The following is a 17551-nucleotide window of genomic DNA, read 5'->3' as shown; positions in this document are numbered from 1 at the left end:
CCTGTCCCACATAGGGTTTACAGTATTAATGCCCACTTTGCAGATGAGGTAACTGAGGCACCGAGAAGTGAGGTGACTTGCCCAAGGTAACAGAACAGATAAGTGGCAAGGCAAGATTAGAATCCAGGACCTTCTGACTCCCAGGCCCATGCTCTATCCACTACACCATGCTGCTTCCCTGGTCAAGGCAGTATAAGTGCTTTGATCAGCATAGGAGCAGTCTGGATGGAGAGGAAAAGAAGGATTTTAGTGATGTGAGGGTGAATGGACAGGATTTAGTGACAAATTGACTATGTGGGTTGAACGAGAGAGATGAGTCAAGAATAAGGCCAAGGTCAAGGGCTTGTGAGACAGGGAAACATTGAGGGGAAAGTCAGGAGGAGGATAGGGCTTGGGAGAAAAACTGAAGGGACATGTTAAATTTGAAGTGTCTGTGGCCCATCCAAGCGGGGATGTTCTGAAGGCAGGAGGAAATGGGAGACTGCAGGGAAGAAGAGGTGCGTTTTAGAATCATTCATGTAGAGATGGTAGTTGAAGCCATGGGACTGACTGAGTTCTCCAAGGAGTAGGTGTAGATGGAGGCAAGGAGTGTGAAGCAGCATGGCTTAGTGGAAAGAGGCCGGACTTGGGAGTCAGAGGACATGGGTTCTGATCCTGGTACCGCCACTTGTATCTTGTGTGACCTTGGTCAAACCACTTAACCTCTCTGTGCCTCAATTACCTCATCTGTAAAGTGGGGATTAAGACTGTAAGCCCCATGTGGGACAACCCGATTACCTTGTATCTACCCCAGCGCTTAGAACAGTGCTTGGCATATAGTAAGTGCTTAACAAATACCATAATTATTATTATTTTTGAAACCCAGAACTGAGCCTTGAGGCACTCCTACAGTGGGAGGTGGGAGGCAGTAGAGGAACCTGTGAAAGAGTCTGAAAATAAATGGCCAAAGAGAGGACAACCAAGAGAGGAGAGTGCCAGTGAAACCAAGGTTGGATAATGTTTGCAGAAGGGGATGGTCCATAGTGTCAAAGGCAGCTGAGAGGTTGAAGTGGATTAAGATGGAATAGAGGCTGTTGAATTTTTCAAGAAGAAAATCATTTGTGACCTTTGAGAGGGCAGTTTCTGTGGCGTAAAGGAAATGGAAGTAGCTTTGGAGGGGATCAGGGAGAGAATTAGAGAGGAAACAGAGGTAGTGGGTGCAGGCAACTCACTCAGAGAATATGGCGAGGAATGGTAGGAAGGCGCTAGGGTGATAACTGGAGGGAGTGCTGGAGTCAAGGGAAGGTCTTTTTATTTAGGACAGAGGATACATGAGCAGGTTTGAAGCAGTGGAGAAGAAGACATTGGAGAGTGAACAGTTCATGATGACGGTTAAGGAGCAAAGAATGGAAGGGGCAAATGATTTGATAAGGTTTGACTGGATGGGATCCAAGGCCCCAGGTGGAGAGGAGTAGATTTTGAGAGGAGGTAGGAGATCTCCTCAAATTAGCTGGGAAAGATGGAAGAGGCATTAGGAAGAGGGAGAACTTTTTGGGAAATTTCAGAAGAACACGATTGATGGTTTCAATTTTATCACTAAAGTATGCAGCCAGGTCATTAGGGACATCCCTTCTCAGGGTCACACCTGGAGAGTTTCCAGTGCTCTACTAGTTTTGACTGTGGGAGGGAGAGTCAAGCAGAGGTTTACCCATTCCATTCTCAGCTTGGGCAGTGGCTAGCTAATGGAAGGCAATCTGCAACAAGTCAAAACTCCCCTGTGCTGGGCAGCACCAGCATGGGAGAGAGTCGAGGGTGGAGATTTAGGTTTACTGCACAGAAGGAGGCAGTGGTAAACCACTTCCTTATTTTTACCAAGAAAACATTATGGATGCACTACTGGAACAATTGCAGACAGAGGTGGGGCGTTCTGGGAGAGACACATCCGTGGTGTCGCTATGGGTTGGAAATGACTCGACAGCTAAAGACAAGGCACTTTAGGGGCATCCAACACAATTCAATTGGATATCGATCTTGGTAATAACAAGAAAATGGACTGAATGTGAAATGGTCTAAATGTGAAACTCATCAAGAATTTAGATCACATTTTACATACTTATATGTCTACTGTATTTAAGAATTTTGCATTACACTCAAATGATCTCAAAGAAAGCCAATAGTCATGATCTAAAGCAAAATACCAATTTGCATCCTTTAATTATAAACAAGTCGTACCTGTGCATTTTGGTGCTATGGACCATTCTCCTCCTTCACATTTGACGTTTGGGGAGCCACTAATTTCAAAACCTTCTAAACACTGATAGGTAACTTCTTCTCCAGTCTGATAAATCTCCTTAGTCTCATCAGAAGTGAAACCATTGAGCATCAGAAGTGGTTTACCACATGGAAGTCCTGGAATCATATGAATGGGCAAATGAATCGTGGCTTCACATTTTGTTTTCAAAATCTGGTAGACATTCTTTCCCACTTTAATAACCATTAGGGAACAGTGAAGTAATGTGTATTCTGAAAAGTCACTGGTGCTGAATCACCATCAAATATTACATTTTGGCATTAATAGGAATTGCCCAAAAGATACTGCTACGCAGTTACATTTCTTCCTCCCCCTCCCCCAACCAGCCCCCGTTTACACTGTGCGCCCGTCATTGTCCAGGGATTGTCTCTATCTGCTGCTGAATTGTACATTCCAAGCACTTAGTACAGTGCTCTGCAATAGTAAGCGCTCAACAAATACTACTGAATGAATAAAGTGTCTGCTTACTTCTCACTCTGAATATTCTGTAATCTAGCTGAATGTGTTCAAGAGCAAAGTCTTGGATCTTTCCCATATCCTGTGGAGCGCAATCCTGAATTCTCATCCAGGGGATCAAGCACATTAAGAAAAGCAGTGATCTAAAAACACTTGTCTGCAAGGCAACCTAGCCCAAAAGAATATAAAGAGATGCCTGACATATGGAGGATTGCGGTTATCAAAGATTAATTACCTGCAGAAGTGTTCTTTATCAATGGATCTCCAGCCCATATTTGATGAATGTGAAGAGAATGTGAGGTTCTGATCACTATGAGATCCATTTGCAGCATCAGATTTCTAGTTCTCACAACTACGTACAGCTCTTGGAGCTAGGACACTCTTGGAGCTAAGAGTTCTCAATCATGTCCCAGCAGATTACCGCCATTGTTCCATGATTCAAAAACCTCCATTTCCCCAAAAGGCAAGGGAATCATTTAGGTTGTTCACCTAACTGGGTTTCCACCCCGTGGGCTGGCTGCCGAGAATGGGATGGGAATCCCTCTCCGATTACCAGTTGTTCTGTAATGTTTAACAGAGTCTTAAACCTGATTGGAGAATCAGGACCCTCTCCCTAACCTTCAATCAATCAGTGATATTTCCTCAGCAATTACTGTGTGCAGGGCACTGTATTAAAGGCTGGGAAAAGTACAGTTCTATTTTTCGAATGAATCCATGGGGTCATAAAACATTGCTGAAAACTGCTGAAAACTCTGCTGAAACTCAGCTACGCCACCCTTAGCAGTTCCCCTTGTGTTGTCCCATCCACAGGTCTGCTCTTGTATGGCCATCCTGCTTAAACTCAGCCCTCCTAGTGAACATCCCCTGCTTATGTATTTCCTCTCTGGAAACTTTTAAATCAACGTTCCTAGCTCCCATCTCCTAGCCTAACTGCCTCTCTGCAATTGGCTGTGCTCCAGATGATGTCTCTGGGGGAGGGTACTAAGTGCGAACCTCTGTAGTCTACGTGCATGTCAGCTGGACAGAAATTTCTTTTCAGCAGATTCAATGTATGATTTATCAAATTTGGAGAGAATTATGTCCACCTTGCCCAGACACACCTACTGCTACAGGTTTCACAAACCCACTGGGCATCAGGCTCAGCTCCCTGTATCCTCCTGACTCTGAGGCCCCCTCAGTTCTCTATCTGTTTTGTCAGTATTTCTTCCACCTCGAGCACACACCACCTCAGCTCCTTTGGGGTCCACGAGTTCTCCACTACTGGAGTGATGAAGATGTGTGGCGAGGCTGAGGCAGAGGAGAAGTGATGGCAATGATGGGGTGGGTGGCGGTGCTTGGCTAAAAGGAAAGGAGATTCTCACTGCCAATACAACCTGAATCAGGAGTTAATTGAGCCAGAGGTCCCAGGTCCCAGAGCCTCAGTTGCCCCTCCCAAATCTCACCACCTGAAATCTTGACCCCCTTTTCCAGTTCTCCCATCTACTTGGCCACTCCTTGTCAGTGTCTTCAGCTGGCCTCTGCCTCCCACCCTCTATCTGAGGGAATCTCTGAAGGATCAGGTCTGGGTTCCCTTCTATTCTCCATCCCTTCTCCAGCCTACATCTCTATCTATTCCCACTCTCTTGGACAACACATTCACTCACATGGCTCCAACTACCACCTCTATGTAGAGGATTCACAAATCTACCTCTCAAATACCAACCTCTTTCCTTCTCTTCACTATTTTCTCCTGCCTCTAGGATATCTCTTCTTGGATGTTCCACAGACACCCCAAACTTAGTATGTCCAAAATGGAACTCATCTTTCAACCCAAACCCTGACCTCCTCATACTCTTTCCCATCACTGTAGGCAGCTCCACCATCCTCCCTGTCTTGCGAGTCCATAACCTTGGCATTATCCTAGAATTATCTCTTTCATTGTAACCTCTCTAGACTGTGTCCATTTTTCTCCATCCAAACCACTTGCATGCTGGTCCAAACACTTTAATATCCCACCTCGACTACTTAATAATGTTGGTATTTGTTAAGCACTTACTATGTGCAGAGCACTGTTCTAAGCGCTGGGGTAGACACAGGGGAATCAGGTTGTCCCACGTGGGGCTCACAGTCTTAATCCCCATTTTACAGATGAGGGAACTGAGGCACAGAGAAGTTAAGTGACTTGCCCACAGTCACACAGCTGACAAGTTAATCAGCTTCCTTGCTGACCTCCTGGCCTCACATCTACCAAGTCTATTCTACTGTTTTCCCCCAAGTGCTTAGAACAAGCTCTGCACATAGTAGGCATTCAGTAAATACCACTGATCAATTGAAAATATGATTTGTTATGAATGCATATTTTTAAATTTTATTGCTTTAATTTCTGTTTTATTTTTGGTACATACTTGTTGCATTTTATTGCAATTTGATCATGTAATAGAATTAACAATTCTCATTATGTTTTTAGCTCTTTCTAAATAATATATTTATATTATTGATATTGTTTGTCAATTTTTTTGATCTTTAGAAAACTGATTTCCTTTGAGAAACTACTTGGTTTATCACAATGTAGAAGGAAAGGTGGGGAGGGAAGCTTTCCCATTTGTTGACAGAAGAAAAGGCTGGAGAAGCCATATTGTGTTTTGCTGTGCCTGAAATAAAAGTTACTAATGAAAAAGGATAGAACCACTGACCCCTTAGTTCTTGTGTGGCCAACAATGGGAAACTCAGGTTTCAGTAGCATATGTGAGGGCCTTTATAATTTACTGAGGATCCCTCCTAAAGAAAGCAAACATTTATGAGCAATCCTCAAATTCCTCCTCCTCCACAACAAAGAAAAACTGTCTACCCTTGGCTTTAGAGGACTTAATCAACACACCCCTTCCTATGTTACCTAGCTGATTTTCTACTTCAGCCCAGCCAGCACACTTCACTCCTCTAATGCTGCTCACTGTACCTTGATCTCATCTATCTTCATTCTGACCTCTTGCCCACCTTTTGCCTCTTGGCAGATTACTCACCAAATGAAAATGAAAATTTGGCAAGGCCTTTTCTTACTTCTTGCTGCCCATAGCTCAAAATTCTCTAATAGCTTCAAAAGCTCTAATAGAGGAACTGAGTAATAGGCTCCTTTAATAATCCACAGTGTTCAATCTCAGATTTTGTTTTTTGTAATTCTTTGAATTGCTAGCACAGAGGGAAATGAAACTTACCTTCAATGCACTTGGGATAGATTATTCTTCCTTGCAAACATTGTGCTTGAAAAGAAGGTGATCCTGGAGCTTTCATAAATCCCAATTTGCAAGTAAATTCAATGACCTCGCCAGTTTCAGTGTATAGTTTTTTAGAGTCACTCCATTTAAGCTCAATATTGTTTCTCACCATATCTTCCGGAGATGCTGTACACGCCTCTGTCAGAAGAGAATGGTGTTTATCATATGGTACTAAAGACCTCGAAAGTCTAAGGCATTAGCTAACTTGATTTATCTAATTGTGACAAACCTTTCAGGGTTAAATAAAATGATATTTACAGATTGAAGAAAAACTTATGGCCTATGTGGGTAAAAACTTAGACCTTCCCAACCTCCCATCCATTCCTTCCCAGCCTATCACCTCATTCTTCTTCCTTACTTCCACTTTCTTCCTAACCCTCCTCTTCCCTCACTGTGTACCCTTCCCCCTTCCCAATACGGAGATCAGACTTGGGTTTAACACTGTCTTTCTGTACAATCAGGCTTCTGATTGGTGATTTTTTGTTGTTTTGATTCAGGTTTGGCACATATGGCATATCTGGTTTCTCATTTTCTGAAACCAAACAAGCAATTATTTGTGATCAACTCATGGATTTTGATGTAGTGTCTCCATACATCTCTAAACAGTGTGCAATTCCAGGCTGAATATCTTACTGCACAAACACTGGGAAGCAGGAGGTTCTTTAAGTTCCTTACTGCTCGGACGGGAAGAGGTAAGGTGAAATTATCTGCCCAGGAGGTAAAAAGCCTAAATTTTCCATGATTCAAGGTGATGAGAAAGAATTAAGAGGAAGCTTTACAAATTTGAACAGCATTTTCTAATACTTAATAAAGGAATGTAACAATGTCACTCACCCCCACAACTTCAACTGTCATCTCTCTGCAGATGAGGCTCAAATTACCTCTCCAAGACTGGCCTCTATATTTATCTGCAATCTTGCATTTCCTCTTGCCTCCAGGACATTTCTACTTGGATGTCTTGCTGATACTTCAAACTGCTCATCATCCCATCCAAATATTGTCCTCCCCGTGACTTTCCTATCACTAAATCAATCAGTCATCAATCATTCTCATTTATTGAGCAATTACTGTGTGCAGGGCACTGTACTAATTAAGGAGAATACAACACAAGACTATAAGAGACACATTCCCTGCCCACAAAAAGCTTACATTATAGACAGCACCACCCATAACTTTGGCATTATCCTCAACTCATTTCTCTCATTAAAGCCACACATTCAATCTGTCATAAACGTCTATCGATTCTATTTCACGTCTCTAGAATCTGCCTTTCCCTCGCCATCCAAAATGCTACCACGTTGATTCAAGCAATCATCATTATCCACTTTGACTGCTGCATTAGCCTTCTTGCTGACCTCCCTGTATCTTACCTCTCCCCTTAGATCATTTTCCTGAAAAATCCCCTTTAGTCTTTGTCTCCCCACTCTTCAAAATCCTTCAGTGGTTGCCCACCCACCTCCACAGTAAACAGAAACTCCCTGCTCTCAGTTTCAGGCACTCAGTCAGTTCTCTTGCTCCCACTTAACCACACTGATCTCTTACTGAACATCCCAACCCTCACACTCTGCTTCTCTAATGCCAACCTACTCTTTGAATCTCGATCTTGCCTGTCTCACCATTAACCACTTGCCCACATTCTCCCCTTGGCCTTGTATTCCTTCCTGCTTCACATCCAACAGTCAATCTTCTCCCTTCCTTCATAACCCTGCTAAAATCACGTCTCCTCCAAAGGGCTTTCCCAGAGTAAGCCCTTTATTTCCCCTATCCTCCATCCCCTCGAGGACAACGCTAAACTTGGCTGTTTACCCTTTCAGCACCTTGTTACTCACCCCAGTCTCACAGTACTAATGTAAAAAATCTTATATTTTACTATTTCCCTTATTCCTAATCTATCTTAATGTCTGTATCCCTTTGTAGGTCAAAACTTCCTTTCAGTCAGGGATGGTGTCCACCAACTCTGTTGTATTTTACATTCCCAAGCATTTAGTACAGTGTTCCTCACACAGTAATCACTCAATAAATGCCATGGATTGACTGAAAGATTAAATCATAACAACTTAAAATTATCACTTAGTTACTCTTAAATTGAACTGCTGATAATATCTACAATGGAGTTCCCTGTTAATTTACTGGCTGGGTGGCGGGAATTGTGGCGAAGAATGTAGGTGAGGGAAGAAATAACCATGCAGGCGCTTCCATGCAGGCGCTTCTGAAGGGCCCTTCTATCATCAGCACCAAGCCACCGCAGGCCAAGGAGTGGGGATCCGCTGTTGCCGCAGGAGTCGGTGGAGAAAGCAAGAGAGTCAAGCCTGTTCCCTGGGTGGAGAAATATCGTCTGAAATGTGTGGAGGAAGTTGCTTTCCAGGAGGAGGGGGTTGCAGTGCTCAAAAAAAAACCCTGGAAGGAGCTGATCATCCTAATCTCTTGTTTTATGGGCCGCCTGGAACTGGGAAAACCTCCACTATTTCGGCAGCTGCTAGGGAACTTTATGGGTCAGAACTTTTCTGCCAAAGAGTTGTTGAGCTGAATGCATCGAATGAACGTGGAATACAAGTAGTTTGAGAAAAAGTGAAGACTTTTGCCCAGCTAACTGCAGCAGGAAGCCATTCAGAACCAATCGCGAGTTGGCGATTGCCTCATATGACCTTCCCAGACTGAGGTACCCCTTTTCCCTCTGCTCCCTCTGCTCTCTCTCTGCTCCCCCTCCGCCTTCTGCTCCCTCCTCTTTCCTCCCTTCACCTCCCCTCAGCTAAACCCTCTTTCCCTCTGCTCCTCCCCCTCAGCACTGTGCTCATTTGTATATATTTTTATTACCCTATTTATTTTGTTAATGAGGTGTACATCCCCTTGATTCTATCTATCATGATTATGTTGTCCTGTTTTTGTCCTACCCTCTCCCCTCATAAGGCTGTGAGCCCGTCACTGGGCAGGGATTGTCTCTATCTGTTGCCGAATTGTTCATTCCAAGTGCTTAGTACAGTGCTCTGCACATAGTAAGCGCTCAATAAATATTAATGAATGAATGAATGAATTTACAATTTTTTTCAAGTAGTTTTCAAGCATATCTTCTGCCATAGAATTTACTGCTCTAACTCTTACTGATTCGAGGTTTCTTTGGGGAATTGGGTTTGGTTTCATTTTTGATCCAGTAAAAAAGCTGTCGCAGTGCTCATTCCTATTCCTGACCTCTCTGACTCCAGAAAACTCAGTCTCTCTGTACACAGTAAGCACTCAATAAATACCATTGAATTATACATTCTCAGTCCGATATGGCCTTTTTTCTCGTTTTGCTGTTCTGATCTCTGCATTCTTGACTTACATCAGAAGGAAGCCTCATTTTCCCCAGGGCTACGGACACAGTAAGCACTCAATAAATACGACTGAATGAACGAATGAACAAAGTCACCTTGAGTCCCTGATTCTGGTTGCCTCATTAAGACCCTGTTTGAGATTTTGTACTCAGTGAGAGCTTAATACATTTAGAGGACAGAGCAAGTGGCTTCTGTTCCATTGTATCACTTTAATTCTTACAATCATATATCACTCTGGATGTTCTCATGATCCTAGGAATAATTAGAAAATACCTAAACATGATGGAGGTTTCGACCACTTCCCGTTTCTGCATGCCACCTGCTTGGAACCCTCCAGTTTATAAAGGTTCTGGCATTTGTATTCAACTTTAGCTCCAGGAGGGTATTCAAGTAATGGGAAAGAGATGATGTCTCCATTATCAATAGCTGGAGGCGGCCCACATTTTCCACCGGCTTCTGAAAGATGGAATCGATGTACCAGTGAACATTAAGACAAAAGACACCGAGAAGAGTTAGCATAAGATGAGCAAGACAAATGGTTGCTTCAGAGCAAGATAGATTAGGAGTAGCTCACCTACGGATGTATTTAAGAGGGCTACTTCTTGATACTTTCAAGATGGCATCCAAACAGGAGGTGTCATTGCCTGGCCCCAGACTCACTCTGGATAAGAGCCTGGGGTTGAGGTTGGCCTCAGCTACCTGTGTTCCCCCTGTGTTAAGAGCTAACTGCCTACAAATCCCCACCTTACAGGCCCCCTCCACCTCAAAAGCAACCACTCTCACTGTCCTTTCCCTTCCTTGCCCACCACTGCCCATCTCCCCAACCCTGCACCATTTAACCTCCCCCACCAAATCTCATGGAGCCTAAAATAATATATGTAAAAAACTATGTCTGCTGTGTGACCTTGGATAAGTCTTTTTACTTCTCTGTGTCTCAGTTACCTCATCTTTAAAATGGGGATTAAGACTGTGAGCCCCATGTGGGACAGGTACTGTGTCCAACCCAATTTGCTTGTATTCATCCCAGCACTTAGTACAATGCCTGGCACATAGTAAGTGCTTAACAAATACCATAATTATTATAAATTATTTATGTCTTATGGAAGAGACGTTTTCATTTGAGAATGTAGTGGGAGGGCTGAGGTGGGAAGGAGATCACTGAAAAAGGAAACAAAGATGACTATAACACCTGTGCAACATCAAGGGGGTTGGCAGAATAGAGCCAGTGAGGCCAGGTAGAGCTCAGCACAAACCTCACTGTCAACCCACGGTTTCTGTGCCCAAACCCACTGCAGGGTCTTGTTCTTATACTTCTCCTAACATCCCCCTAGCCCCCAATACCCACTGAAGAACAAAAAAGTGTTTCCAGATGTTTGTAAGAGTTGTGGGGTTGCTGATTTCCCTTCCTCCAGCAATGTTCCTCTTCTACCTCCCAGGTGGATGCTGGCATTCATATAGCCACGGTATTGTTGGTGTGGAAGAGAATGAAAGAGAGAGAGAGGGAGACAGAGGAAGAGAAAGAGAGAGAAGCAGAGAAGAGTGAAAGAGAGAGAGAAGGTGTGAGAGAGAGAAAGAGGGGGAAGACAATTCACTCTTTCCATCTCTGCTTGGTCCAGTGGATTTTCTTGGTGTAGAAAGAATAATCAAGCTCATTGGACCAATATATACTCCTCTCTGACAGGGAATTCGACCCATCATTTGATTGGCATCACTTCTCCATACTCACTAACGCAATGTGGGACAAATTTCCACACTCCGTTTTCACATTTGATTTCTTCTGGTCCTTGGAGCAGGTAGCCATCCTCACACCGAACAGATAGAGTTTCCCCACTCACATAGCTCACAGTCGTTGATATCATCTGGGCGTGAGGTATTTGAGGTGGAGGGGGGCACAGTTTTCTTCTCCCTTCTACCAAAAAGAAATTGATTAATCATAGAGCAAATGTATACTTCTTAGGGAATGAGGCCAATTTTTAATTGAAAAAGCATTTTTAATCCATGTTGATTTACCATTCCCTAGAATGTTTAATTAGTGTCATTTAATAATAATTGTGGTGTTTGTTAAGAGTTTACTATATGCCAAACACTGTACAAAACATTTGGGTAAATACATCCTTTGCAGATCAGACAAAATCCCTGTCCCACATGGAACTCACAGTTAAATAGGGAGGGACAAACAAGTATTTAATCCCTATTTTACAGATGAAGAAAGTGAGGAAAAGAGAAGTTAAGTGACTTGCTCAAGTTCATATAGCAGGTAAGTAGCAGAACAGGAATTAGAATCCAGATCTTCTGACTCGCAGCTCATGATCGATCCACTAGGCCATGCAACCATCTCCAAACGTCATGGCAGCACTGCTCAACTGACCTGAGGAATGTTAATGGAGATTATCTGTTCTGGAGTAATCTGTTGGTCTGATCTCTCTTTCTCCACCTACCCATTTTTCCCGTGTTCATTCGGGGAACCTGGAACATCAATCTCTTCTCTTCTTAGGGAAGCAGCATGACCTAGTGGAAATAACATGGGCCTGGGAATCAGCAGAGCTGAGCTCTAATCTCTGCTGTGCTTGTTAATTGCTGTGTGACCTTGGGCAAGTTACTTAACTTCTCTGTGCCTTGGTTCCTCATTTTAAATTGGTGATTGGTGACCTGTTCTCCCTCTCGCTGAGAGTGTAAGACTCAAGTGGGCCTTGATTATCTAATATCTACCCTACTGCTTACTAAAGGGCTTAGCACACAATAAGAGCTTAAGGAATATCACATTTATTATTAACATTATCATTATTATCATTTTGACTATAATTATTATTTTCTATTTCAGAACACTTTGCATTTAATCCTGAGTTTTGGCTCATCTTCAGGGGACTGGGAGAGCAGAGGGAAAGTAGGTTTCTTGTGTCTTTCTCCAGTTCGGAGTGTTTCGTTAACCCAAAAAATAATTGCGTACCAAATGTCAGAAATAATAAATAAGTGATAATTATAGTAAAAAAAATTCCTCCTCATGGCCCTCCCTCCCAGGGGTGAGATCAAGAGTAGAGGGTCCCACGAGGGGATATACACGTCACTTCAATTCCCCATCCTGGGAAAGTCAACGGGGTGGTTAATGTCACCGTAGCTGCATCCCAAGAAGGGTGGAAGTTGAGAAGAGAAGTAGTGTGCACAGAACTGAGAAGAGAGAAAAAACTTTCTGTGGTGAAATTAGTTTTTGGTACCGAAAAGTAGCAAGCAATCTTGCCTTGGACTAAGAATGATGTATGATGAAATCACTATAAAGCCTGGTCTTTCTCTATACAATGGTAAGTGCTCATTCATACAGTATGGTCTAGTAGAAAGAGCCTGGGCCTGGGAGTCAGATGATGTGGGTTTTAATCCCGACACCTCCATGTGCCTGCTGTGTGACCTTACGCAAGTCACTTAACTTCTGTGCTTCAGTGATCTCATCAGTAAAATGGGGATTAAGATTGTGAGCCCCATGTGGGACAGGAACTGCTTCATCCTAATATCCTTGTATCTACTTCAGCGCTTAGAATAGTGCTTGGCCCATAGTGAAGACTTAACCAATTCCACAAATATTATATAAACACTGGACAATATCAAGTTACTTCTTAATAGGCCAATATTGTACCTCTTAAGAAGCTGACTAGGAGCTTCTTCCAGATTCATCACTTTTATTGTTTACAGTATTTTATATATTTTAAACATTTATTTCTGCATGTCTTTGGTAATCTGAACTTTTTTTCAAGCTGGGTTTATGAAACCTTAGGTAAAAGATTAAAATGGATATATCTTTCTTATGCTTACAGTTCTATGGGGAACTGTACCTTTCAGTGAAATAGCCTTAAATAAATAAATTAAAATAACTAGCAGTGATCATTCACCATCTCTTCTTACACCTATAATTCTCTGGCTATGGGGTGTCCTGCAAGGTGGTGGTTTGCAATTCCTTCTTGACATTCACTCAGGTAGCTCATCTGTTGTATGGTTTTCCTCCCATCTTTAAGCTCACATCTCCCAAAACTACCTCTTTAGTTCCAGTCTCTCTGTTGACATACCACTTTGCATTTCATCTTGCTTCCAGGTTATCCAACAGATGTTTCGCTGGCACTGCAAATTCAGAATGTCTCTTTTTCCCTGCTAAACCACCCCTTTCTACCTAATCATTTCTGTCATAAACACCACTATCCTCCATGTCTCAGAAGTTTGTAACCCTTTGTTATTTACACCTTACAGTTGTTCAAACATTAAAACCTTCCAGCCCTTCTCCGCCAACACTTTCCAGATCTCCGCCATTCGCCGCCACTGCAATAGCCCTCCTCTGCTTCCATCTCTTATAATTTCACTATCAGACTACTGTAGCAGCTTCCTCACTGGCGTTCCAGGCTCAGTCTATCCGCTCTTCTCACTACACCACATTCTGCAGCACATATCTTCTTAAAGTGTACTCTGCACTCCTCGGCAGTTAAATCCTAATAATAATAATAATGTAAGTGCCAGATTACTATGTTCTAATGTTTCTAGTTGTTTCTAGTTCAATAATAATAATGATGATGATGCTCTATTGCTCGGTCCAATGTGTTTTTTTATAGCATTTGTTAAGTGCTTATGTGCCAAGCACTGTTCTAAGTACTGGGATAGATACAAGGTTATAAGGTTGCCTAACTTGGGGCTCACGTTCTAAATCCCTATTTTACCGATGAGGTAACTGAGGCACAGAGAAGTTAAGTGACATTAAAAATCACACATAGCTGCCAAGTGGCAGAGTCGGGATTAGGACTCATGACCTCTGACTCCCAAGCCCAGGCTCTTTCCACTAAGCCATGCTGCTTCTGTAGTTCAGCACTTTCTAATAGCCACTCATTTCCTTCTGCCTTGCCCAGAAACTCATTTTCAGCTGAACTCAAGGATCTCAACCAGTTCTGTCCAAGTGACCTGCTCTGCCCCAGCATCCACCCTTTGCTCCGCCTAAGCATTCCTTGTCACTATAGTTCTCACGTGACTATCTGGCCTTCGATCCCTTGACCATGATGTTTAACAGGGCTTGGCACATGATAAGAGCTTAATAAATACCATTATTAATATGATGATCCCTCTGACTGGAACTCTCTCCCAGTTCAAATCTACCTCATCACAGTTCTCCCTAATGTCAAAATCCTCCTTAAACTCAACTCCTCCAGGTCAACTTTCTTCATTCATTATTTCCACACTGAGTTGTGTCAACCATACCAGCACCCATGATCATTATTTGTTCATACATATCCTCAACATTTATGAGTGAATTAATCAAGCAATGATATTTATTGAGCATATAAAACACCTCTAAGACACATTTTCTGCCCTCAATGACCTTAGATTTGACCAGCCTTTGCATCCACAGCAATTATTTATGTATTGATTTCTATATCTATATCCTTGAGATATATCTACATATTTATATAAATATCAATGATAGCAGCGTGGCGCAGTGGAAAGAGCACGGGCTTTGGAGTCGGGGCTCATGAGTTCGAATCCCAGCTCTGCCACTTGTCAGCTGTGTGACTGTGGGCAAGTCACTTAACTTCTCTGTGCCTCAGTTCCCTCATCTGTAAAATGGGGATTAAGACTGTGAGCCCCACGTGGGACAACCTGATTCCCCTGTGTTTACCCCAGCGCTTAGAACAGTGCTCTGCACATAGTAAGCGCTTAACAAATACCAACATTATTATATTCACTCACTTAAGGACCCAAACTTTGCATATTTTTTGGAATCCCCAAACATAGGAAGGGTTAATTCTTGGACCATAAAGTCTGACAATAAGAGAAAAAAGAGAAGAAAAATAGAGGAGGAAAGGAGGAGAGAAGGAAGAGAGTGGTAAAACAGCATTTGAAACTATGACTCATACTTCTATTGCTCTCTCCAGTATGTTTCTTTAAAGGCATTTATTAAGCGCTTACTATGTGTCAGGCACTGTACTAAGCACTGGGGTGGATACAAATTGGGTTGGATACAGCCCCTGTCCCACGTGGGGCTCACAGTCTTAATCCCCATTTTACAGATGAGTTAACTGAGACACAGAGAAGTGAAGTGACTTGTCCAAAGTCACACAGCAGATATATGGGGGAGCCGGAATTTCCTCCCATGACCTCTTGACTCCCAGATCTGTACTCCTTGCTGCTTCCCTAGGTTTTATAATAGGTTCTAAATAAATTATAGCAATCCTCTTCCTTTCTCAACTTCCTATCCTGGCACCAATGCACATATCAAAGAGGAAACTTCCACAGCTCAAGTGTGTATCTGTGGCATTTGACCCTGGTGTGTGCCACTATCACTGCTTAAAAAAATACTTTTTCATTTCCTACTCTAAGATTGGTGGGACTAGGAGGAAACTATGCAGTGGAGGTAATTGTAATATCTATCTACTTATGCTAATTATGTACTCAATTATTTACCCATGCATTTTGACATTTCCAGTCATTTCCTTTTTCTTCCACTTGTTTCCACTATTTGTAAATCAAGCAATAGTATTTATTGGGCATCTATTGTTTGATTGATTGAATGAATGGAATGACTTGGTTTGTGGATTTCTTTCCCATCTCTGAATTGGACCAACATGAAATTTACCAATTTATACATTTCCATGGGAGCCAACTTTTAAAACAACAAATTGTTTTCCTTATGAAACACAACAGAAACATCCATGGTGAAATGATTGGAGTAAAGGAAAAGAGGTGAAATTCAATTTTAAACAGACTTTCAGAGTAGAATTAAAAAGCCTATTTGGTTGTTCTTGAAAAGTTTTTACAGACCCCACCAGAAAAGTCTTTAAATGATGAAAATCTGCAATATGAATGGGTATTTTCATAAACCTAGGTTATTTAGAAATGATTAGACTTTTCCATTGTTAGTCATTTTTGAGACAAAGAAATCTGAAGAGAAATAAGAAACAATGTCCATTGAAAGATTCATGATGAAGAAATGAGAAAACCCAAGTCTTACTACTCAAGCATGTGGGAAGTTGTTGCCATTTTCCATTTATGCATGGTATTCTTGTAGATTCTTCTGCTTCAAAATTTGCATTGCAAATGAAAAATAAGAAACTGTTGTGTGGATAGTCACTCTTCGTTGAAGTAATTTTCCCATTTGAAGGATCTGGCGGCACCGTACATTTCTTAAGTTGACTTATTTCTAATTATTTAAAAAGATAAAATTAAAAGACCATGTGAATAACATTTAAAATGTAATGATTTTGGCCTTGCACCTCCTAAAGTAGAAAACCTTAAAAATTAATAATTTTATCAATCCCCATGTGTTTTAATTCTCTGTAATATTTTTATGGCTCAGTAAATACATTTGAAATATTTGCAAAATATCAAGCACTGTTTAAATGCTATGATCATTCAACTTACTGAAGCATACGGCGTTATTTTCCAGCTCTTTGACCAGCATCTAACTGATACAAAGAATATGGTGGCAAGAGTAATTTCGATCCCACAAGGGTGTAGTTGCCTCCTGGCATCAAACTGATCCAGCACTGGGCCAGCAGCCTGGATGCTTTAGCTGTGAACTTCAGAATAGCAGTTTGAGGGTCAGCCCGGAAAGGGCAATGGAAAAATGGGGCAAATCAAGCCTAGGAAGACCAGCAGGCCACGAGAGGAGGATCCAGCCAGACATGAGGGCTAAGGAGATTGTCCACAAGGTCCAAGGGAATAAATTGGCCCACACCGATATGGACCACCATCCCTATCGGTCTATCCGATCCACCGATCCCTTTGTACCACAGGTGGGGGGTCCTGTCCAGCTGCCCTGTGGCACTGGGTGTGTGGAGATCACTCCAGGTTTTGGAGACACCCATTCAATGAGTCCTGGAATACAGTGTATCCTGTGGTTTGGGTTGGTTGTTCAAAATTGGTTTTATCGGAAACCATGGAGCCAAATTCGTAAGATCAATTTGCTGTCCTCTTTACTGGAAATGCGGATGATGATGATGATGGTATTTGTCATGCACTTACTCTGTGTCAAGCGCTGTTCTAAATGCTGCAGTAAATACAAACTAATCAGGTGGGACAGAATCATGTCCCACATAGGGTTTACAGTCTTCATCCCCAATTTACATATGAGGTAACTGAGGCACAGAGAAGTTAAGTGACTTGCCCAAGGTCACCCAAAAGACAAGTGGCCGAGCCACATTTAGAACCCAGGTTCTTATGACTCCCAGGCCCATGTTCTATCCCCTAGGCCACGGGAAGTGTAGAGTAAAATCATATGC

General features: G+C 42.4%; 1 protein-coding gene and 1 non-coding gene across 7 annotated transcripts in view; one reads left to right on the top strand and one right to left on the bottom strand.

The window, feature by feature from the left end:
• The window catches only part of LOC100087850 (complement factor H-related protein 5), a 52617-nt gene that overhangs the window by 18680 nt on the left and 16386 nt on the right, over nucleotides 1-17551 (bottom strand). For 5 of the 6 annotated variants that reach the window (XM_029081545.2, XM_029081544.2, XM_029081541.2 and 2 more), the window contains exons 7-11: nucleotides 16282-16470; nucleotides 11035-11217; nucleotides 9582-9764; nucleotides 5938-6135; nucleotides 2212-2388 (exon numbers count right to left, since the gene is read on the bottom strand). In XM_029081545.2, the coding sequence (XP_028937378.1) occupies nucleotides 2212-2388; nucleotides 5938-6135; nucleotides 9582-9764; nucleotides 11035-11217; nucleotides 16282-16470 (930 nt within the window). The remainder of the gene's footprint in view (nucleotides 1-2211; nucleotides 2389-5937; nucleotides 6136-9581; nucleotides 9765-11034; nucleotides 11218-16281; nucleotides 16471-17551) is intronic. The other variant, XM_029081543.2, reaches the window with a different exon arrangement.
• Nucleotides 1607-1744, top strand: LOC114817535. Its single transcript, XR_003765397.1, has one exon. It is a non-coding gene; the product is annotated as a small nucleolar RNA SNORA7 (small nucleolar RNA).

This window comes from Ornithorhynchus anatinus, chromosome 16, assembly GCF_004115215.2.
Source record: "Ornithorhynchus anatinus isolate Pmale09 chromosome 16, mOrnAna1.pri.v4, whole genome shotgun sequence".
In the NCBI taxonomy this organism is placed as follows: Eukaryota; Metazoa; Chordata; class Mammalia; order Monotremata; family Ornithorhynchidae; genus Ornithorhynchus; species Ornithorhynchus anatinus.
Note: the sequence above shows the minus strand (reverse complement) of the source record. Positions and strands in the feature narration are given on the sequence as shown.